The sequence below is a fragment of the Cylas formicarius genome, unplaced genomic scaffold (assembly GCF_029955315.1).
Source record: "Cylas formicarius isolate icCylForm1 unplaced genomic scaffold, icCylForm1.1 PGA_scaffold_10__41_contigs__length_53128322, whole genome shotgun sequence".
NCBI lineage: Eukaryota > Metazoa > Arthropoda > Insecta > Coleoptera > Brentidae > Cylas > Cylas formicarius.
This window is the reverse complement of record NW_026844214.1, coordinates 2,530,399-2,555,523: the sequence shown is the minus strand read 5'-3', so window position 1 is coordinate 2,555,523 and position 25,125 is coordinate 2,530,399. Positions and strand designations below refer to the sequence as shown.

At 33.8% G+C, this 25,125-nt stretch overlaps 1 protein-coding gene across 3 annotated transcripts in view; it reads right to left on the bottom strand.

Annotated features, from left to right (window-relative positions):
• LOC132700099 (WD repeat, SAM and U-box domain-containing protein 1-like) overlaps positions 1-25,125 on the bottom strand; it is an 81,057-nt gene that overhangs the window by 7,307 nt on the left and 48,625 nt on the right. For 2 of the 3 annotated variants that reach the window (XM_060667226.1, XM_060667221.1), the window contains exons 5-12: positions 21,122-21,339; positions 19,382-19,714; positions 15,655-15,895; positions 13,817-13,991; positions 13,622-13,764; positions 7,515-7,797; positions 4,103-4,393; positions 1,599-1,794 (exon numbers count right to left, since the gene is read on the bottom strand). In XM_060667226.1, the coding sequence (XP_060523209.1) occupies positions 1,599-1,794; positions 4,103-4,393; positions 7,515-7,797; positions 13,622-13,764; positions 13,817-13,991; positions 15,655-15,895; positions 19,382-19,714; positions 21,122-21,339 (1,880 nt within the window). The remainder of the gene's footprint in view (positions 1-1,598; positions 1,795-4,102; positions 4,394-7,514; positions 7,798-13,621; positions 13,765-13,816; positions 13,992-15,654; positions 15,896-19,381; positions 19,715-21,121; positions 21,340-25,125) is intronic. The other variant, XM_060667233.1, reaches the window with a different exon arrangement.

The following is a 25,125-nucleotide window of genomic DNA, read 5'->3' as shown; positions in this document are numbered from 1 at the left end:
TTTCAAATAAATCAGCTGTAGTGTCTTCATGGTAATCCAGAGAAGAATCTTTAATATTTTTCGCAGACAGAGAAAGTCCATTTGGAACCAAACATTTTTAGAGCCAGCATGCAAAATAGTCATTCTTTTACCTCTTTTTGATGGCGCGTTTGTTTTACACTTATCAGTTGAGTCAACCCAACCCTTTTCCGGAGTATCATAAGTGTCAAACTAGGTTTCATCCAAGTAAATAATTGGCCTTTGTTGTTCTCTGAAAATCCTAATTTTTCCTAGATATTCCCGTCGCCATTTCCGAATTTTAAAAGGTTCCATTAAAACTTGCCTTTTGTCAATGTTTTTAAATCTAAAACCCGTGTGTTGAATACACTTCCATACGGTAGTTCTGCAACATTTAACACCGATTTCATCTCTTTCAAGCCTCCTAATTAAGATACCTAATGTAGGCACGCTTTGTTCCTTGTATAACTGGTAAATTCTACGCCGTATTATATCTAGAGCACTTTCATCTACATTCGAGAAAATGTCAACATCGTTTCTTTTTTTTTCCTCGCTGAAATGGGATTATTCACAATTTTCCATACAGTTGATGTTGGAATTTTCGTCAATATGGCCGTTTCTTCTAAAGATGCTTGCTTGCTAACACCACGTTCAATGAGTGCCAAATAAACATTGTTTATAACTTCCTTAGACTCAAGAGGATAGTGTTTCCTACATTTGGGCGGGAGCATCTCCTGAGATATATATTTTGCATAATTCGCACACAATTCAACACAGGCTGTATTACACACGAAATAAGAATGATTATTAATAAACTTAAACTAAACAAAACCAAACCAAAGAATATTAAACACAGGTAGGTATAAAATTATTTTCTATTACATACCACAATTTTACCTGAATTTAAATTCCGAAACTTTAGGTAATAATCTTGTTGCATTGTATGTTAATGACCACCCTTGGATAATTCCATTGAAAAGCAATTGGTCACTTTCTTATATCTATGAACAGACCATACCTTCATTATATCATATAGCATATTGTTGTGAGGAGACTCTTCAGAGGCAGATAGAATCTTTAAAATTCAAAAAAGATTGTTCGAACTCTGTGTTGTGCACAAAATAAGGACCACTGTAAGCCACTATGTAAAAAAAGTGAAAGTACTAACTCTCCCTTCAATTTTCATCAGTGCATGTTTATGAAAATAAAGAAATAAATTTCAATTTTCACAGGTATGATACCAGACACAGAAATCATCTGTGTGTTCCTTATCATCGTGTAAACAAAACTCGATCACCCATTAACCTCATTGGTATTAAACTGTATAACAAAATACCGGCGACTCTCAAAAACAACTGTTCCCTTGAGAATTTAAAATCACTACTAAACACATTTTAACAGAAGAACTATAAAAGATTTTTTTTTAATTCAATTAAAAGCTACATAACCTCTGAATTTTAGCTTATTTGTGTATGGGTAAACTGTATTGTATGTTTTCTTCTAAAACTAATACCAGCAACTTTAAATTTATTGTTTATACATGTTTGGGCAATATTTTATTTTTATTTCATAAAATAATAAAAAAAAAAGATTTTTGTTACCCAATTCAAGTCCCGAACATATTCGTTCTTCAGACAGCGTCAATATTTTTTCGCCGTTCAGTGACGTATTCCTAACGCTCTCCGCAATTTCCGACATATCGATCTCGTCCAACCACTTGATGACGTCACCGTTTGACCACTCGGCAACCGTTTTCGCGTGGCACCGTATCTTGTTTGCTACCGTGGTCTGGAAAACCTACATCAAAAACAATCGAAAAGTCGATTATAGGTCGTACTGTTCGCCGTTAGAAACGATTTTTGTGAGGGAGATGAAAACCTTCGGAACAAAATTAACTGCAGCTAAATAGGGGAATGTAGGAGGTTCTTAGGTAAAAAATATTGCGTTTAACGTTTTTTTTTTTTAGATTTTAAGCAGCCACAAAATCCTACTTGATTGGAGGGCGAAATTGTAAATTTTAAAGAATATAGGCGACATTCTAATCAGCCTAGGGTATTCTCACAATAATGTGGACCAAATAATGTTATCGTAGAGATTAACTAGACGGGAACTCCAACACAGGACACTAATTTTGAGAAGTCTCGTTGGTGAAATTGACCGGTCGAATTTTTTTGTGTCAATTGACCAAAATAATTTGAAAAAAATACCATGAAATTCCCGTTACGAGTATAACAGACATTTTAAGCATTTCTCATCGATTTTTTACCAAATTTGTATCGTTAGTTTTGTTTGTAAGCGTTGAATATTCAATTCTTGGATGTATTATGGAAACTACTCGTTGCGACAAATGAACACCCTCACCACCATTTATCCGCTCATAAACGAATTAGTCGTCGACCAAAGCGCCCTCATTGAAGTAGATACGTACGGTCCCGCTAGAGTGAGCCACAGGGCACCAAATAAAAGTAATAAGAGGGGGCCAGTGAAAGATAAAAAGATGGCCGTTGGCGAGCGTTAATACGTGTGACATGTTAAATTACGTTTTGATATTGGTACCCACTTTATTTGAATAGTAAATTGTTTAAATTCGGTTTCGTGTTTAATTACACTCCCGGAATAAGAGTTGCTACATTGTTATAAATACTGTATCGTTCCATTTTGTACGAGTTCAACTGTGAAAAATCCAGAAAAAAATTCCCTTAGGGTACCGGAAGATAATAGCGATGAATAAGATAGCTAAAAGCGTGCAGAAGAGGTATAGAGGGATTGTTCTACGAAGAGGACAAACATTCTCGTTTGTCAAGATCGTTTCAAATAATTAGGATTAGTTAAACTTGTTACTTTACCAGTAAACCCTAGAATACAATACATACACACTCACCTAAATATAAGAAAATATCTAGATACTAATTGTATTTAGAAATAACTAACTAACTCTCTAGTGACAGTATTAGTTAGGTACCCACACTTAATTTTGTTTCGGATTGCGGAAGATATGGATAATTATGTAAAGTTTAGACTAATGTGTGGTAAAAAATAATGAAACTTCATATATTTCCTCACGTTTTTAATTGACAGCCCGACAGAAAAAGAACAACTCACCTTGCCAGCTGTTACAGCTTTGGAAGTCCTCCCAATTTTTAATGTATGGGTAGATTGTCTGATTGTACTTTTATAAAACCCGGATCAACCATTTTCAGTCTTTAATAGAACTACCAAACACCAAACCGTGCAAAATTAAACGAAACTTAAAATCCGACGTTCTATCAATGAATATTGGTTATTTTACGTGTGATGTCAATGCCCGTATACGTACGCCTAGATCGAAATACAACGGTATGACGTCACAACCACTAGCAGCGCATTTTAAGAGCAGCTATTGTACAACTAAAATTATAGTGCATTTATTGCTTTGACAGTACCTTAAAAATCCATCCCAACAGATGTTTATTGTGCATTAAGCAGGTCTTGTCTGAGATGGACACTAACGAATATTTGTAGAAGTTTGAAAATAATCATTCTTGTTTTGGTTAGTTTATGACTTTATGACTGCTCTATACTCAATTTGCGTTATTTGCTACTTTTTTTGCGGACACGTCTTGTTTAAAACGCTGTCAATAAAAAACTATTTGACGCAAGACTTCATTTTTTTTTTCGCAGCCTACCAAGATATATATTTAAAAGGAGACAATGTTTTATCGTGATACCGAAGCTGCATCTATGTCAGACCGGGAAATTTTGGCGCTAACCTCGTATATCCCGCTTGTTAGTGTAGGTAGATAAATTCCTAAGGCGGTCCTGGAATGGTTACGGGTAAAAGTATAAAACACCCTATAAGTGGGCAAAGTTAATCACGGGGTCGGTTTTAAAAGCACTATAACTGTGGTATAAGTATAAACTTATTCAATATTTATTGTTCATGTGATTGGATTTTTTTTAATGGAAACTTGCTTTTGATAAATGATATTATTTTTTGAGCAAGTCCCCTATTCCGCGATGACGTAAGCGAAAGTGTCAATTTATTGATTACCCTGAAGCCCGTAACTATTTTCGAATCTCTTTTGGAACACGTGACATCGAAAAATATTACCCTGATGGCGCTTACCAGCTGCTGCGGCAATTTCCAAATCCATAGGGTTTTATCTAAGCAACCCGTGGCCAGTAGTGAACAATCCGCGCTGAAAGAGCAGCAAGTAACTATCGAATCGTGGTCCAGAACGTGCAAGCATTGGCCTCCGTAAACCGACCAGATTCGCGCTTGCCTGTCTGTCGCAGTCGAACACACTATTTCACCGACGGATGGTGAAAATCTGACGCTGATGACGTTGCCTCCGTGGCCTTGCAGCGAGTGCCAAATTTTAATTTCAAGGTTTTCAAAATCCAAGACCTGCACAGTCTAAAAGCGTGGATCACAGTTTAAAAAATAGTAATAGATGTTTATATTAAATTGGAGACGAATTGTAGTTTGCACGATATTACACAACATTGTATTTTTGGAATGTAATTTTGATGAAGGCAGTATAAAGGGTTGTCTTAATTGGAGTGTTTTAACAGGGAAACCCTATTTCTGAACTACATAGAGCAAAATCAACTTACATGTCAATAGTTCGATTTTTGAGACACATTTAATGGTTAAAACCGCATGGCTACCTTCTTCGGCAACCGTTTTTCAATTTTCGGCCCTTTTAAAAATTGCCCATAACTTATTTATTTATGAAAATTTTGGATTCGGATAAAAACATTATTAGGGCATTACTTTAAGGCAAATTCAGTGCCATACTTAGATTTTTTATATTTTTTTTCTTCGTTTTCTCATAAATAATAATAATAATTATTTTTATTATAATAATAATCAAATATTTACCAAAGCATTAAATAATATACAGTGAATCTGAGGCAAATATAATACAATACAAACCCACTAAAGAAATCTCTTGTAACAAAATTAATTGTTTTTAGCACCACCAACAATCAACGATAGGATTAAAATTATTACTTAACTAACAAATTCTGACTGAAGTTGCATTAGATATAAAGAATATAATAATTGAGCTAACAAGATAAAATTATCAGTTAAATGAATTATTTAAAAAAAACTATTTAAAGAATAAATTAATTCCTACCTATTATTTTATTCAGTTTTTTATGTAAATACATATTATTCAGATATCCAAAGATTACATTTTTTTAAAGTAAATTTAAAGAATTTAATTTTTTAATACCTTCAGGTAGGCAGTTATACAATTTTGGAGCAAGGTATGTGTGGCATCTCGCTATAGTCTTCTCAAGAATTGGCAGCTTACATTTGTTGAGTTTGTTACTTGTATTGTTTTCATGGTCGATTTTTTCAAGCGTGTGTTTATTTTTGTGTTGACGTGTTAACACATCGTGGCAGAATATTTGACGACGATCCGGAACTTTTGGCAAATCATATAATTCTTGTGTTGGGAAGAGCACTTTAATTACATTTAAGATCAATTTTTGATTTTTTTATAATTCATCCATTAGATAAAGATACGCACCTCCCCAGACTGTTATACTAGATTAGAGAGATTAGATTAACAGTTGGGAGACCTAGCTGTCAGCCTGTCCGTCACTGCGACCCAGAGGATCTATTGTGGCTCTTTCCATAGCTATAGGGCTTTATCCAGATTCGTCTCTCTAACCAGACTCCACAACTTTAATAATGGCTTCCTCGTATAGCTCTCTGCCTCTGGTTTGGTATCGCCCAGCAGATGGAAACGCACTCTCGCTAGGCCTTCGCAGTGGCACAGTACGTGTGTGGCTCTTTCCTCCTCTTCCTGACAGAATCTACATTCTGTGTTTTCTTCCACTTCTATCAGGCTTAGATGCCTCTTAAGCCTACAGGGGCCCGTCAGCAGACCTACCATTATTCTTACGGCTTTTCTATTGTAGCTTAGTAAGTCCGCTGTAAAATTGGCCGATGGGCCGCTTAGGGGCTGTTATACTATATCTAATATGGGTTTCAACAAGTGCATGATAGGTGCTTGATAAAAGTACCCTAATCTTTTTCACAACATATGCGATTTGAACATTCCAATTTAGGTGACAGTTTTGTGATTGATAGTAGGGATGTAGGCTAAGAAAAATGTTTTTTCACAAATGTACAAAACTTTCCCATTTTATATGGCAATCATAGGTGGCTATGGTCTTAAAAAATATCATTTTCGAGGCCTTTTCAGCGAAAGATTCAGAAAGCCAAGGCAAAATCAAAACAATTTAAATGAAGAACAGGAAATCCAGAAACTGAACATAATTGGAGAGCCATTGGAAAATCTGGGCACGGGCACCAGCTAAGACAATAAATGCTGGGAAAACTAAAGTTTTGACTACTTTAAAGAAACATAAAGTAAAGCCATATCTTACCAGAAAAGTCCACTAATTGTATGAAGGCCATGTGGGTAAAAGACAATTTTGCAGCTGGTTTATGGGAAATTGCAATGAGAACATTAATTTTCTAATTCTAGTTCTATATTTAACAAATGCAATTCTTATCGTAAAAGTACAGAAAATCCTCATGCTGTAGTGTATCAAAATTGGCAAGGTCGCAATTTCGACTCAGCAAAAACCGACCCAGGAGGAATCCAGAAGTTTTGAAAAAAAAAATCAAAAATATTAAAATTAAAATATTAAATGATCCTTGGCTTTATTTTAAATGTTGAAGTTAGAGGGCCCATTCTGTGGCCTGCGAGATTGTGTGATCTAAACTTCCATTTCGTAAATGGTCTATTGATTGCTGAACAAATTCGATCAAAAAATGAAAAAAAAAAACAAGGTATATCAAATACGCTACTTTCAGAAAATAGGGAAAAAATATTTGCATTTCCTGAAACCCTTAACCATCAAGTGATTAAAATGAATGCATTTTTGGTTTTAATTAATTTATATTATTTTTATTTATATTTTTTAAACGTTTTTTTTTTTACTAATTTTATTGCTAGTAGTTCATTAAATTTTTGTGAAACATTGGGAATATGCCTTATTTTGTTGAAACTGTTATTTAAATTTTTAAATAAATTAATCTAAACAATAACGTTTTTTATTGTCCCTTATACATATATATAATACATAGGGAAAAAATATTTACATTTCCTGAAACCCTTAACCATGGAGTGATTAAAATGAATGCATTTTTGGTTTTAATTAATTTATATTATTTTTATTTATATTTTTTAAACGTTTTTTTTTACTAATTTTATTGCTAGTAGTTCATTCAATGTTTGTGAAACATTGGGAATATGCCTTATCCCATTTGTTGAAATTGTTATTTAAATTTTTAAATAAATTAATCTAAACAATAACGTTTTTTATTGTCCCTTATACAAAAAGAAACCGAAAATTTTAGTTATTTTATTACATTTATTACGTTAGTTATTAACAAAATGTATTTTATAGGCGTGCGTCAAGTTTGCAAAAATAACTACTCCTGTGCATGTCTTTTATCTTTGGCGTCGATCGTAACAAAACTTGAAAAGTGCCGACAGGGCCAAATTTACCTTCGGTACGGTGAGTCGCCACAATTTCACCAGACTGTCATTGCCGCAAGTACCAAGCAGGTACGACTGGCTGTCTGACGTGATATTCGGAATGGGTTCCAAGTTTTCCGAAAAATCGCAACTCTGGATACCATAGTCGTGCGCATCTTCTTTGACGTAAATGCACTTGGATTGGTCTATTTGCCAAACGCGGAAGTCCGCATTGCAGGACACTGTCACCAGCGTTTGATTGTCGGGTGATATGCAGGCCGAAGTTACGGTATCTAAGTGGCCCTCCAAAACCCTGGAGGATGAAAAACAAGCTTTTTTATTAACGAATCCGCTGGGTTTATATACTGTTTATGCTTATGTTAGTTATAATACGACCAAAAATATAGTGCATTTATTGCATTTTAAGTATTTTCAGTACCTTAACCGTACGACCGTGGTAAAACCCATTCCAACAGATGTCTATTCTGCATCAAGTAGGTCTTAACTGAGATGGACCGTAACGAATATTTGTAGAAACTTGAAATTTTTATTTGAAACGTAAATGGACCATTTTAAATTTGATTAAGCATTGATGCTGCGGGTATTTTCGAATCAGTAGGAATTGAAATATGTTCGTATATAATACGAAGGTACTTGACTGTGATCCTTCCAATAAGTACGTATATATGTACCTGATTCTCGAGCATTGACAATGCGAGGCTGTTTTCACTGGAATGTCCAAAGGGTAAAGCTAAGTACCTGTACTGTATTTATCAAACAGGTAAGGTTGAAAATAATTATTTTTGTTTCATGTGCCTGTCGATTAAAAACATTCTTCTTCTTGTATATTTGTGTCTTCTAGATAGTTCTTCGATTTGTAAACAACAACAGTCTTTTTTAAGACTATCGATTATATCGATACAGATAAATATTTACAGATACAGATAAATATTTATTAGAATCATACAATTAAACATTTTTTGAGGGTTCCTGGTTTTTAACACTGTGGAGACCGTGGAAAGAAGCAGCTGTTTCCCTATTAGAAGAAGACATGGAAAACAACGCAGAATATGAAGACGAAGTGGAGATGGTAGTCGTACCTAATGACAATTTAGAAGACGAAAAACGGATCCATTCGTCTTCGAATGCTAAACAAATGGTTTTGAATGTTTACAATTTTATTAGCAGCAACAAAAACAAGTGACATGACCAAAGTTCCGAAGTCAACTGTAAGAAAAATTGTTGGAAATGGGATAGTCAAGAGGAAAGTGAGAGAAGATCCTGGTACTTTGCGAGTTTTTAAAGAGCAACACGCAGATCTAATTAGGCGTATAATTTACGACGCTTATGAAGTGAAGTATTTTAACCCTGCATAAAAAAGTACTGACATACTTAAACATTAGTTGTGCCAAAGAGTTGTTACGTACTTTTTTTTTTGAAGAAAATGAATTATCAGCTTTAAGCAATTAATAAATGTGACAACAGTACGATAGTGACGATTTTTATTTAATTATTTAATATTTTGTATATTAATAATAAGTAATAAATTGTTACTTTGTACTAATTTTTTTATGTACACGTTTCAAGAATTGTTCGGCGAAAAAGATTAAAAACATACTTATATCCCGCATGTTGGTGTACGCAGATAAATTTCTATGACGGTCCTGGAATGACTACGGGGAAGAGTCTGCTCGGCAGGGCATTTTATAAGAAGCTGCTGGAGTAAGAAACGGTAGGCAAAGTTAATCACGGGGTCGGTTGTAAAAGCACTACATTTCTGGTCGAAGTATATATATTTGCTTTATTGTTACTTCCTTTAAGAGCAAAAGCGAATAAAATTGGCCGAACTAATATATTTTATTAAGGTGCCCTATAGTTGTTGATGCGACTGATTAATAATTTTTTTTTTATAAGATTCATATCAAATGTCAAATCTATATTTATAAAACTTTTTATGCTTAAGCTAAATTTATTTTATAATTATTCGAAAATGATTTTGTTGGGAGTGCAGGATACCATAATAAAAATAAAATTTTATCTTTTGTAAGAGCTTTATAACAAGATTTTATAGTTGTTCTGGAAATTTACCTTCAATACAATTTAAGTTAAGTTAATTGAGATTTTTTGTATTTTGAATGAAAGAAATCCTAATCTTCCGACAGATCCAAGAATATTATTAAAAACTGCTAGAGAAATGACCCTACTGGATACTACTGGCATTTCGGGTTGAAAATTAATTAACTAGGATTATTAGAAAAGGTGTGCCGTTGAATTCAAAATAAATAAGAACTGAAAGTTCAGATTTTCACGAAATTCACATGACAATGGTTTCGACAACACCTTGTGTTTATCAAATGTAATATTTAAAAACTACCTGCTACTATATATACCGAAAAATGACCATAAAACCTTAATTAATGTTGTTGTGAGAATTTAAGTTTAATAAAGGAGAGGTATTTAAATCTAATTGATCGTTAAGCAATACATTCGATTTCATTTTGTTAATCTCAATAGCTTCAAATAAATTTTTTACTTTTTGTGACTGTATGTAAAATATCAAAATTGTCGTCAAAAATGTGTTTTTCTGTGTTGAAGTGTGTCGCATAATTAGAATCTAGACTATTGTTTTCAAACGCTCTTTTATGTTCGTTAATGCGTTTCTTGAAGGATGTACCTGTTTGTCCAATATAAATTTTAGGACAAGATCCGCATTTCAACCTGTAGACACCTGATTTTTGAGATTTTGTACATTTCCTTTTACTGTTATTTAAAAATTTTCCTATTGTGTTGTTAATTATGAAAGCTATTTTTAAACCACATTTTGACAAATGTTTTGAAATTTTTTCACTGGGTTCTCCTATGTATGTAATTGTTTTAAATTGTTCGTGTTCTATATTAGGATAAATAGAGTTTACTGTTGTCCGGATTTGGTTTTTATTTATAATTTTATCGATAATGGACGGATTGTAGCCATTGTTCAGTGCTATTTGTTTAATGATATAAAGTTCTTTGTTGTAATTTTCTGTTTGTGTGTATATGGGTGATTTGAGCTGTTATGTATGACTGTGTGAAGGTTTATGGTAAATGGAAAAATCAAATTTGTTCTGCGTTTACGTAATAGTTAAGTCTAAAAAATTAATAGAGTTATCCTGTTCAATCTCGAACAATGTACATAATTTGGACTGTCATAATACGCTTCCCATCATTTAGATCATTAAAATTATTACTCCAAAAAGTTCAGTCACAGCAGAAGAGCCTATTTTACGCCACATTTTGCAGAAAATGATACAACAATATCTTTACTTAAAAAGTAGCTATTTTCTGGAAAGTTGAAAAATCTATTATTGCCTGGTTGGAATGGTTATATTACAAATTTTTGATTTCATTTATTCATCAACCAGCGAGTCACTACAATGCAATACAATTTACACAACTTTTGCTGTGTGCTTTAGAAGATGCAAACATTTATGGCCACGATTATTGTATTATTCCTTTTGATCAACCTTTGTATGCAAAAATCTCGAGAAAATGTATCTGAAGTGCCTGAAAGATCTGAATTATCGAAATTCATAGTAATATTTCGAGGTTTCCATTTACTTATGTCCTTTTTTGGAGTACTTCCTCTAATTTATGCATCCAATGATTGCATAGATAAATCTAGATATTTGAAGTTTGTAAAATCTGCATGGAGCAATAACACAGTACAGTTGGCTAGGCAATGAGCTGAACCCACGAGAATGGAGTTGGAAATCAACAGAAAAACTGCTCAATACTATTTTCTGTAACTGCAAGACAGGTTGTAGTACGAATTGTGGCTGTCAAAAAGTGGGATTATTTTGTTTGCCAGTATGCAATAATTGTCAAGGCCAGAATTGCTCCAATATTGAATCAAGTACAACAGAAGAAATTATTTGATTCCAATGAAGAGAAAATCGATGCGTCCCTTTTTTATTAGAACAGATATTCTGCAAGAAGAAGAAAATGAAGATGAACAAATAATTACTGAAGTAGAAGTAAACAATTATCTATTGTAACAATATTTAGAAGAAAACATACCTATTTCACTTTGAAAATTATCAATATTATCATACTTTCAATCAATAAGATACGATCTGAACAAATTTTCTTCATTACAATAGATCGTCAAGTATACCTACTGGGGAAACCACGTTAAGAAAAATTGGCCAAGTATATTACATTATGTAAAATATTAAATTGCTAATAGTGGAAACCGCGATATCTCACGATGAGATATGTGATATGATGAGTGAGGTGAGTCGCGAGAAAAAAAATCACTGAAAAATTCTTGTAGAGAATTGTATGATCTATAACTTTTGTCTGACCTATTTTCAATATAAAACTTAGTGTTTTCGAGAAAAATGAAAAAAAAACTCAATTTTGTACGTTCATAATTGAATAAAATTTTTGTATAATGGTATATTTAACGTCTCTGCCAATTTTAAGCTCTATGCGAATTTTTGACTTATTTTTGTCTATTTTGACTGGACTATAACTCAAATTCTAAAGTCTGTTCATATATATAAGAAAGTGACTAACTGATTCGAATTAAGGAAAGACCCGGGCAAGTTGTAATAATGAAATACGGCCGAACGGGTCCGTACTTTACTTAGAATTTAATTATTTGGAGTTTTGTGAAGAAAGATATTAAACAATATTTATTTATGTATGCATGTATTTATGTTTTAATCTAAAATAAAATTACAAATTATTTTTATTACCTTACTTAAAATTATTCACATAATATATCAGTATCGCTATCGCTATCATCGCCTGTTCTAATTATTATTTGTTCTATATTATTTGCTATACGGATATACGATTATTCTGCTTTTTTTTATATGTTTAACAGAATTTGTCCAACTTTGTGGAGAGATGATAGAAACTTCGGTTTCTATAAGTTTGAGGACATTGGAGTTAACACGGGGAACAACATTGTTACGACGAATGGCAGATTTCAGTTGGTGCCAAACATGTTCAATGGAATTAAATATACAGTGGTAACGCGGAAACCTTAAAACTGTATGCCCTAGATTTTTTGCATAATTATCACAGACGTATTCGTTTTGTAGGTTCAAGCTTTTTAGAACCTCAATTAATTGCTTTTTGATATAATCTTCGTGAAAATAAATGTCGTTATTATACATGTAGTTTTGGATTGTTGCTTTTGTGTCACATGAGGAAGGGGTTTTAGTCAACTGTCTACTGTGATAACGTGCATTGTCCATTACAATGATGACGCTATTTGGAGGAATGTTTGTAACTAGTTTGTTTTTAAACCAATTTCAAATAAATCAGCGGTGGTGTCTCCATGGTAATCCAGAGAAGAATCTTTAATATTTTTCGCAGACAGAGAAAGTCCATTTGGAATCCAACCATCTTTAGAGCCAGCATGCAAAGTAGTTATTCTTTTACCTCTTTTTGATGGCGCGTTTGTTTTACACACAGTTGAGTCAACCCACCCTTTTCTGGGTTATCATAAGTGTCGAAACAGGTTTCATCCAAGTAAATAATCGGCATTTGTTGTTCTCTGTAAATCCTCATCTTTTCTAGATATTCCAGTCGCCATTTCCGAATAGTGTTTTCACATTTGGGTTTGTACATTTGGGCGCGAGCATCTCCTGAGATGCAGTAGACTCGCACATATTTTGCATAATTCGCGCACGATTGAACACACGCCGTATTACACACGACATAAGAATGATTACTAATAAACTTAAACTAAGTAGTATACCAAACCAAAGAGTATTAAAAACAGATAGGTAAAAAATAATTTTCTATTACGGACCACAATTTCACCTGAATTTAAATTCTGAAACTTTAGTTAATAATCTTGTTGCATTGTATGTTAATGACCACCCTTGGATAATCCCATTCAAAAGCAATTGGTCACTTGATTATATCTATGAACAGACCATACTTTCTGTGCCTTGCAGATTCGGGTTAGGGAAATTCAACAGTATTTTTTAAAAGTAATATCAACATAAACCATACCAGACAAACTTGCGACCATGTCAAATTTCACCTTCGAAGTAGCTTAACATATTTTCCGCTAGAGGTTTCATTGGATTTTAAAATCTCAAACACGCTAATCAGAGACGGCGTCCATTTTCACTTACGCTTGTTTCTCCAGTGTTTCGACATCCCAAACGATGGCCCTTTCGTCGTCACCCGCGGTGACCAAGAACTCCGTATTGGGGGAAAATCTACACACCTTCACCGACTGGCTGTTTTTCGGCACGGAGTAGAATTTCTCGCCAGTCTACAAAATTGAAATTTGATGACATTCTCGACCTTTTAGAGGACTACCGTACCAACGGGTCCCATATAAGCGTACACCCGTCCAGCGAAGAGGAAGCCAATTTGCTCCCGTCTTTAGAGAATTCTACGTAATTCACCGCGTAGGTGTGACCCTCCAAAGGTGAACAGCTTAATTCTTCGATATTGTTATTCTCCTCAACGACTTTAAATATCCTCACCATCTTGTCGCTAAAAAATAACGATTTAAATTACAAACAACATTGTTTTTTAGGGCACACAAAATAATTGATGTTTCACCATTGGAAGTAAGAAATTATCATCACTTAAGAAATGACATCAAACAAGAACAATGGCGTCGCATCTTCTCTTTGGAAGTTATAAATCACATGTCAAAAGAGAAATTGTGAGTCAGCAGTTGATAACTACGGACCTTCTTAAATCTACGGAGGAAAGGAACAAGCTCTATCTTAACCTTAAGAAAAAATATAACATATGTATTTTTCTCCGAACATGAAATTATTTCAAAATATAATCTATTACTGCGTTTTTTATGGACTGAAGCACATGCTTAAGTAAAATAATAATAATATTTCTGATGGAGTATTCACAACACTTTGTTTCAGGTTTCGCCCTAAAAATGGAAAAACTATTGTAAGCATACAGAGGCTTGGGAAAGGGAGAAGTTGATCGATGCATCTAATGTTCGGAAAGTGGTTATCGACATGGATGAATCAGACTCCGAGGAAAATATTTTTTTCCGATTATGACTAGTTTTTGTTCCCCTTCTCTCCTCTTCTCTTGATGTTTGTTTTCTCCCATATATTTGATGCTTTTCGTTTTGACCGTTCCTATAAATACGCCACTGAACCAAGTTGCCATAATGCCATTATTTCATTTTATTTCTAGTAGATTCTACCATGATGACTAATGTCCACTGTAGAAAAACCCTTACAAAATGGAATTTCAATTTAGCTTTTAGAATTGGATATTTCAACGTTTAAAGTAACGAATTAATAGCCAATATAGCCAAGACATATGGATCACTTTTGATTACGTCATTATACGTGACGTAACTGCACAAATACTCTGACTGGACTATATTTGTACAAATATTTACCAACATTTGCCGTGGCTTTAAAGTTTGCTGAGACGTGAAGGACACTTTTAACAGGATGCATGTACAATAAAATTGCATGAGCACCATAGAAAATAATAGCCTCTTCAAAATCAAAAAGCCAGGTATTGAAACGAAAATTTAACCACAAACTAAGGAGATGATGCACCACTCAATCAGTGTGACAGATGTGCCTCAGCTTCTACAGGGGGTCCCAAATAGGTGGTGCCGTTTTGGCGAATTTAATTAGCAAAATCTCAAGATGTCGTTGCCAACTACATTATTTATTTTATCTGCACGTGTAAATATTATATTATTTTCAGAAGCTTTGTTTGTAATGGATTTTACTAGTGACACTTGAGAAATTTCTTAGTGTTTGTTGTTATCTATTAATTGAGAGTTTATTATATTCGCTAATACATGTTTGTTTAAATTAGAATAGTTAATGTCCTTAATTGCTAATTCACAGTCGATCCCTAAACAGTCTAATTCTCTATTAATGTTCGAGTGCTGTAAGTTAATATATGGAATATAATTCTAAAAAAAACTTGGGACAACGTATAACCATTACGTCTGTGGATGAAAGCGATATTGTATTTATTATTTATATAATTATAATTATACAATACGCAATCCAACAGAACGTATTTACATATTTTGTCTTTTAATTTCATTACTACTACCCTGGACCGGTAACAGCATTATTTCAGTCATTACCATTTATCGTATATCGGCCTATATTCAGTGTATGTTTTAAATAAACGCTATTATTATTACCCCGAGCCGGTTGCCAATAGGTTGCCGTGAAAACAACAACTGTTGACTCCCGCATCGAATATGTCGTCGATTTTCTCGACCACTTTAACCTCCGAACTTTCGCTGTCGGAATTTTCCACCAGATGCGTTTCTACCACTCCATGCGTATGTACGGCTATCGGCGTGAACAGCTCAGACTCCATCGACAGATCACCGTTAAGATCCCACACAATAACCGATTTATCGTTTGAACCTGTAGAGCCTTAAAATGTACACTTGAGTTTAAACATTTTTTTTGTCTAGTTTTAATATTTTTGACACCCCATGCACGAACAATAAAATTATATACATAATGTGGCGGGTGCAGACAATCGTTACGGTGCGCCATGGGATGAAAGTGAAGAATTTTGGGCCGTAAATGTATTATATATTATGTTCCGTGATAATATTAGTGGCGCCATCTCAGAGTCGTACTGTAGACAATTAAATGGAGCTTTCCCAGAGCGTGGGATTTTATTGGGTTCCAAACAATAATACAGAAAATAGATTAAAAAAAACCGGAAAGGTTTTTTGGATTTTGGTAAAAAAAACCTTTTGGTTAAATGCACTAAAATACTAAAATATAGAACAGATAGATACATTTAAAAATCAGGTAATGGATTTCGAAAAAAATGTTGGAACACATCCATCGTAATGTAAAACAAAAAGTAGATGTCGACACCAAGGTCCTTTTCCTAAATGGAACAGAATTTCTTTAAATTCATTTTCGAAGTCTGTGTCAAATTTCACCCGTAACTATCTCTTACTTTTTACGAGCAAAGCAATGAAAACCAAATTCAATTTTGAAATGAAGTACACTATATTATTTTCCGGTTTAATTAATAAAACTTAATAACAATTAAATTAATTACAGTCGAAACTCATGTCATTTTCTTTTGAATTTTTTCAGATTGCCAATACGCATCTCGTACTTTGGCTTGTATTTTCATCATTTTTTCGAGAGGGGCATCTTCCCCATGATACATAAAAATTTTTCCTAGCAGCTTAACTTAAGCAGATCAACTTCTTCACCTTCTTCTTCCTCTTAGTGCTCTTCCTCACCCTTTCTTGCTTGTTATAATATGGCTTCCTCTGTCAAGTCTGCTGTTGTAGGCAAATCCTGATCTATCACCATAAAATCTTGCAACTCCTCACTTGTAAACGTAATTGTTGTTTGAAACTGCTTTATCCACTCGCTTTGTGGCTGATCATCTCTTCCAAGTCCTATTGGCATTCTGTTTCGGTAATGCATGACGATGGAGTGAGCTTGTTTCTGCTGTCACCTCTTTCCAAGTTTTACTAATAAAGTTGACTGCATCTGGCATATTAATGGAAAACTTGTCTCCGGACTCGTATATTTCCATTAACATATTTTTTCTGTATCGACTGTTAAGACTTTTTATTGCGCTCTGGTCCATCGGCTGTAATACACTTGTTGATTTGGCTGGAAGAAATTCGATATTCCTTAAATTTGGAATATTTAATTCTGCAACCCATTTCCATATCTCCTTTTGCGATATAATCCATGCAGACTTGTAGGACCGTTTAGAGACGCCATATTCAGTTTATTTACTGAAAGAATTGTAATTGTGACAATTTAATAACTGGACTGGTAGTAGCTACTTGTACATTTGAAAATGAAATTTCTTTTTTTTTATAATAGTAGTAAGAGATAAGTATAATATAAAAATTTGACGCAAAAAAGGAACTCGGTATCGACATCTACTCTTTGACCCACCCTGTATATTTTCTGCTTACTACTTTTAAATAAATTTCTTCCCTATTTTAGCCGTTCATTGTATTCGTATAACCTAAACTTAAAAAAAATATTCTAGTATTTTAAAGAAATAAAAATTAGTAGGTAATTATGGTGTTAATGTAAGTAATATCTCTATAGTTTTAATTTCGGTTTTAGAAACTCTATTGGAACATGATGTTATGCTACGGAATGGATAGCTTTTAACATTTCAGCAAAATTAAAAAAAAAAACAAAGTTGTGCCAAAATTAATTATTACACATTTTATCTTTTCTGTTCCTGGACATATTTTTACATTTTAACAAACATCTTCGTCCGAGGGCGAATTAGCGAAGTGATATTTTGGTAGTCCAATATTTCCTATTTCGGCCAAAATTGTTTAAATTTATCCCAATGTACGGTGTTCAAAGAAATGCACAAGTAACAAGTCAGAACGATTAACCAAAACTAAAGGATTATTATAAAACAGTAACAAACATTATTTTACTATTGTATTAATATTCTTTTTTTATTGTACTTATTCCACAGAAACAGTGTGGAGTTTGATGTTTGGCATTAAGCAAATACAACACGCACAAATTAACCAAACCAAAGCAAAATTGAAAACAATGCTAGTATGGAAAATAATTTAACAATTTCTGGTTGCTATTTTGGGGGTTATTATTTTTCCTCCTAAAAGATACATTGTTAAACTTATAGTTATAATTTTTCACAAGCTACTGTAATACTATTTACTGATTTCCTCCTGGGTCGGTTATTGTTGATTCGAACTTGCTGACGTTTCGCCAATTATCTTGTTGGCTTCTTCAGAGCTTGACTGAAACTGACTCGTACGCTACTCTGTACTTGCTTATATGTTGTTTGAAGGATGACACTGTCTCGAATGATTAATTCCCATATTGGTGACAGGTAAAGACCTGAGTCACAGTTAAGATTGTTTGCTTGCTTAAAGATTTCTATAGATTCTCGAATTCTTCGTTAGTAGAAGAAATTACATGAAAGAATGTTTGGGCAAATGGTAAAATGTTTTGACGTTATATTTTTTAACAACTTGACAAGAGTGGCAAGGTTGGGGTTGCTTTCGTTGTCTTTGGAAAGTTGTCGCGAAGCGTATTTTGTGATTAAAAAGAGAAGACGTAAGGTTTTTTACTTTAGTGTTCAGTGACTCGGGCTGAGATAGTTTTACGGCTCTGTAAACAAAAGAGTTGATAATTTTTGATTTTTGATTCGGAGGGTATTGATTGGTCTGTGTGCGTAGGTTTTCTGTAAATAAAATGACTGAATGTTATGTCTGATTTTTTATTGATAAGGATATCTAAGAATGGAAGATTACTATTATGTTATAATTCAATGGTAAAACGTATGTTAGTGTGTACATAGTTTAAATGGCTAAGAAAATCTAGTAGGGGACCATGAGGTCAAATAATAAAAGTATCATCGACGTAGCGTTCCCATAATTTGGGTTTCAGATAAAAAGTGTCCAGAGCTTTCTTTTGAAAGGCTTCCCATAGCTGTTTCCGACGTTTGTTCAAGTCCAATTTCAGCAAAAATCGAGGCAGGAGGAATCCTGAAGCTTTGTAAATAGTATAATAATAATGTAAGAGTATAATAGTATAATATTACTCCAATTTCATTTTTTAATGTTATAATTTTAACATTACTTTCTTTTCATCAAATTTGGTATGCCTCTATTAATTTTTACCAGTGGCATCCGTAAGGGAAGGGAAATCGCCGATGTATTAAAGTCAATCAGGAAAAAATGTAACAGAAATATGGAGATTCATAATAGGATATATGTTTATATTATTTGGAGTTTTTCCCGGAAGAAAGAAAGAAAGCGCAATTTTCAGGTATAACTCCAACAACCCAAAACCTAGGATAAAACTGATCTTGAGTTAAACTCTAACTTAAACACATACTTATGTTAATCAAACTACAGGCTACTATAGTACCTGATGCTATAATAGACGAATCCCTCGAAATGGCAACACAATTAACATATCTCTGGTGTCCATAGAGGGTGGAAACGCAAGCGCCGTTAGTATCCCAAACTTTCACCGATTTATCTAAACTACAAGATATGAGGTAAGATCCTACGTTGCTGTACCTGATACAGGTAACGGAGGAGTTATGCCCGTCAAGGACATCGAACGGATCGATCGACACTTCAACACTAGAGGGATTCTTGTGCTTGTGTAAAGACTTCGTCGTGATCTTCCACAGTTTTATCTCGTCGCTACATCCGCAAGTGGCCATCGTGTAATGGCGTATGAATGGATTGTCTTCTGAAATCGAGCTCATATGAGTAAACTATTTTAACTTCGGCTTGGTGATATGGTATGTTCATAGATATAAGAAAGTGACCAATTGCTTTTGAATGGGATTATCCAAAGTTTCGGAATTTAAATTCAGATAAAATTGTGGTCCGTAATAGAAAATAATTTTATACCTACCTGGTATACTACTTAGTTTAAGTTTATTAGTAATCATTCCTATTTCGTATGTAATACAGCGTGTGTTGAATCGTGTGCGAATTATGCAAAATATGTGCGAGTCTAGTGTAGAAAATACTATTCTATTGAGACTAAGGAAGTTATAAACAATGTTTATTTGACTCTCATTGAACGTGGTGCCAGCAAGCAAGCATCTTTAGAAGAAACGGCCACATTGACGAAAATTCCAATATCGACTGTATGGAAAATTGTGAATAATCCCATTTCAGCGAGGAAAAAAAGAAGCGATGCTGACTTTTTCTCGAGTGTACATGAAAGTGATCAAGATATAATACGGCGTAAAATTTACCAGTTATACCAGGAACAAAGCGTGCCTACATTAGATATCTTAATTAGGAGGCTTGAAAAAGATGAAATTGGTGTTAAATGTGGCAGAACTACCCTATGGAAGTGTAATCAACACATGGGTTTTAGATTTAAAAAAATTGACAAAAGGCAAGTTTTAATGGAATCTTTAATGGAATCTCGGAAATGGCGACTGGAATATATAGAAAAAAACCTGGTTCGATACTCATGATACCTCGGAAAAGGTTTGGGTTGACTCAACTAATAAGTGTTGGATTCCAAATGGACTTTCTCTGTCTGCGAAAAATATTAAAGATTCTTCACTGGATTACCACGAAGACACCACCGCTGATTTATTTGAAAGTTGGTTTAAAAACAAACTAGTTCCAAACATTCCTCCTAATAGCGTCATTGTAATGGACAATGAAGTTATCACAGTAGACAATTGACTTAAAACCCCTTCCTCATGTGACGCAAAAGCAACAATCCAAAACTACATGTATAATAGCGATATTTATTTTCACGAAGATTATACCAAAAAGCAATTAATTGAGGTTCTACAAAGTTTGGACCTACAAAAGGAATACGTCCGTGATAATTATGCAAAAAATCTAGGGCATACAGTTTTAAGGCCTCCACCTTATATATTATGTGAATAATTTTAAGTAATTTAAGTAGGTAATAAAAATAATTTGTACTTTTCTTTTAGATTTAAACAAATACATAAATAAATAAATAAATATTGTTTAGTATCTTTCCTCACAAAACCCCAAATAATTAAATTCTAAGCAAAGTACGGACCTGTTCGGCCATATTTCATTCTTACAGCTTGCCCGGGTCGTTCCTTAATTCGTATCAGTTAGTCACTTTCTTATATCTATGAACAGACTTTACCTTCAACGGTGATATATTTGGATACGTCGATAGAAAATATTCCCATGTCGTGGACGTTGTCCATCCTCGTGATGGGCAAACAATTATCGACGGTGGTGTCGATTAAATCTTGGACGTGCCAAACTTTGATGACCTCCAATGAGCACGCGGTTATTAAAAACTGAGAATCGGGCGTAAATGATAGGCCTTGCGTAGTGCCCTCGTGTTCGAAAAGAGTTCTAGAAAATCGCGGGGTAATTATCAATTTCTATGTAGCGTAGCAACGCAATGGGCTCATATCTTTGATTTATTTTTAATTGGTTATTTAGTTAAGGTAATTAACGATAGCAAAATTGAATTATGCGCAGATTATGGAATGTTGTATATAGTTGGTAGTGACATAGATCAGATGAAACCTAGTATTAGCAGTGATTTGTACCGAATATATGAATTGTGATGTAAACACAAACTTAATATTAACACGTCAAAGTCTAAATTTTGTATTTTTGGGAAGAAACAAAAATTGAGTACCGTTAATATAGAAAACATAAAAATTTAAGTAAATAATGTAATGTAATTATGTAATGAGAAAATTTTCACAAAAAGTAGGATTTATATGTAGAATAGGCCATGTACACCAAATATCTTTTATATAGCAGCATTGCGGCACCTCACCTCAAATTTGGCTCCACACTCTTGTATAACTTACCGAACTTTAAGATAAATAAATAAAGTTTCAAGTAATTCAAAATAGAGCAATTAAGATCGATCTTATATTGTAACAGATACACTCTTGTAAACCTAATGTCAAATGCTGTTAATGCCATGACGGTTAAACAAGGAATTATTTATAATGCAAATATTTTTATGTATAAGTTAAGAAATAAACTATTACCTGATTACATCTGTGATAAAGTAAAGTCTTTTAACAGCGTGCCTAGTTACTATACGAGAAACCGCAATGATTTTATTTTAGTAGATAAGTATTGCTCTAACCAAATGACAAATTCTATTCTGTATAAGGTTCTCTCCGAAAACAGTAAACTGCCAAATAAAAATGTCAGATGAACATATAACCGGAACACTTTTCTAACTGAGCTACAAGCATTTGAAATTTGAAAGACCATTTAAAAGAAATCCCTTTAATTTTTAATTATATTCTATTTTATTGAAGTAGTTGTTCAAAATGTTCACCCAATAGCTGTATACATAGTCTAGCTCTTCTTAGACTTGAAGGGGTAGCCCTGCTAACAGTCTCAGTTGTTCTCTGGTTTCAATACTTTCCGCGTAAACTAAAGTTTTCAGTCTTCCCCATAAAAAGCAATCTAAGGGATTAAGTGACCTTGCTGGCCAAGGAACTTCCAGCCTACCGGTTTGATTAAGAAATTCTGTTACTACCGAAAATCTATCTAGAAAATGGGATTCCCGAATTTGTAGTGGGTTTTCAAGAGCCCAACAATATGAATTCCTGGTGTTATTGCTACCGTTTCATCCGAATGAGGCTAAATAATATACTCCGGAAAATCCTTTGATTTCTCGATATCCCGCGACTAAATTCAAGTCTTGAAGCGTAGTGGGAATTTTTTAAAGTTTAAAAAGATAAGATGTAGTACGGATTCAAACCGAAATTGTGTAAAGTTCTCCATAGTCTCATCAGGCCTACGTAAACTCTATTATCTATTTTTCAGACAATAGTAGAAGCAAGTTTCTGTTGAACTGGACGTTCAGAAGTAGCTGTAGCAAACTTGCCCCTTTCTCGCAGACATCGATAGATATTGGTAAAAACAGTTCTACAAGCCACTCTACGAGTTGAAAAACGTATCGTTATCCAAATCAAAATCATTATCAACAAACAAAGTGAATGTCGGCGTATTCTTCATTCGAAAAAGTAAACATTGTATTAATTTAATTGACGTTTACAATACATAAGATTCACAGCCACCTGGACTTTTTAATAAAAATATTAACAACTGAAAGTAATACTGGAGCAACTAATTCAATAAAGGCGGCTTCTTTTTAAATGGTCTTTAAAATTTCAATTGCTTGTACCTCAGTTAGAATAACGTTCCGACTATACGATTATTTGACATTTTTAACTTGAAATCACCACAGCGACATACCACCACGTTAAGGCAGTCATGTTGTGGGACAGCCTGTATATGGAGAAAGATCAGATCAGATTCGGCGTGCTTGTTGAAACTTGTTGGAAATAAGATAAGATCTAGAACTAGAAAATCCAAAATTTTTGATTAATAATAATAAAGGACTTAATTGATAAAAAAAATAACAAGAAGGTAGATTACCTAATGATTAGCCAGGAAAAAAATCAATCCATCCTAGCTCTGTGTTCAGTTAACTTAACAAATGACCAGCCACCAACATTATGCATGTTATTAATAAAAGCGAATAACAATAAAGGAACAAATAAAGACTGATTATGTAAAGGGTAGGACGTGAATATTATAAGACATATGAATATTTTTAACCAAATCTGTATAAGAACCAGTTTAGGAATTGGGTGGGTGTATAGTGTGTCCCACTTAATGAATGTAAAATCTTTGTTTATGGTTCGATTTTGATAATTTTTGTATTCAAACTTTTTTTATTAAAACAAAATAAATAGAAAATTGTTCAAAGAAACTTTCACAGACTACTGTAATACTTTTTACACAACTTCTGGATTCATCCTACCTCGGTTTTTGCTAAGTCGAAGTTGGACTTGAACAAATGTCGGGAACAGCTGTGGGTTCTCCACTATCACCAAACATAGCGAATATATTTATGGAAGCCTTCGAAAATAAAGCTCTGGACACTTTTTATCTAAAACCAAAATTATGGGAACGCTACGTAGATGATATTTTTGTTATTTGGCCTCATGGTCAAGAAACCCTAGTAGATTTTCTTAGATATTTAAACTATATACACCCTAACATACGTTTTAACATTGAGTTGGAAACTAATAATAACCTTTCGTTCTTAAATATTCTTATCAATACAAAATCGGACTCATTGTGTTTACAGAAATCCTACGAACACAGACCGATCCCTTTATGCATGGTCACATCACCATCCGGCTCAAAAATCATTGATTATCAATTCTCTTGTTTGCAGAGCCGTAAAACTATCTCAGTCAGAGTCACTGAACCCAGAATTAAAACACCTTACCCCTCCTCTTTTCTATAAAAATTTACACATATATTAAGCCTTCCATCACAAAATACACTTCATCACAACCTCCCAATAGCAGTGGTCCTTCCTTATATTCAAAACATCACTAACCACATATCAAAAGTTCTAAAGAAATATACCATCAAAACCAGATTTACTACTTGTCGAAAAATCTCTCATCTTCGGTCCGTCAAAGATAAAATTCCATTTGAGATGCCAGGAGTTCACAGCATTCCATGCCAACCGGACACAAAATTTTATTCGATAAAACTAAAATTCTTGCATGCAATCAATTCTTCTAACAACGAATAATCCGCGGGTCGATAGAAATCTATAAACAACCTAAAGAACCTTAACCGCGACTCAGGTCTCTCTATCTGTCACCAATAGGGGAATCAGTCATCCCAGATACTAGGTTCAAAGAACATGAAAGAGCCTTGGGACTATGACAAATAAACACATCAACATTCTTGCATGTAATCAATTCTATTACCAACGAAAACTTCAAGAATCTATATAAATCTATAAGCTACCAAACAATCTTCGCCACGACCAGGTACTTACCTATCACCAATATGGGCATTAGTCATCCGAGACGGTGTTTGTGCCCCTCATTTAGCTCCGCCCCTCTCAAACAATATATAAGCAGGTACAGAGTAAAATTCGAACCAGTTTCAGTCAAGATCTGAAGAAGCCAATAGGATGATTGCCGATTGGCAGGAGGAATCCAGAAGTTTCGTAAAAAGGAAAATAAATATAAATTAACGCACATAAAATTTGCAGGAACCCTTCATTGTAGTTTTGTGTCTAATACTGAGGTTGTAGAACATCAGTCCTATAAAGATATGGTGGAAATT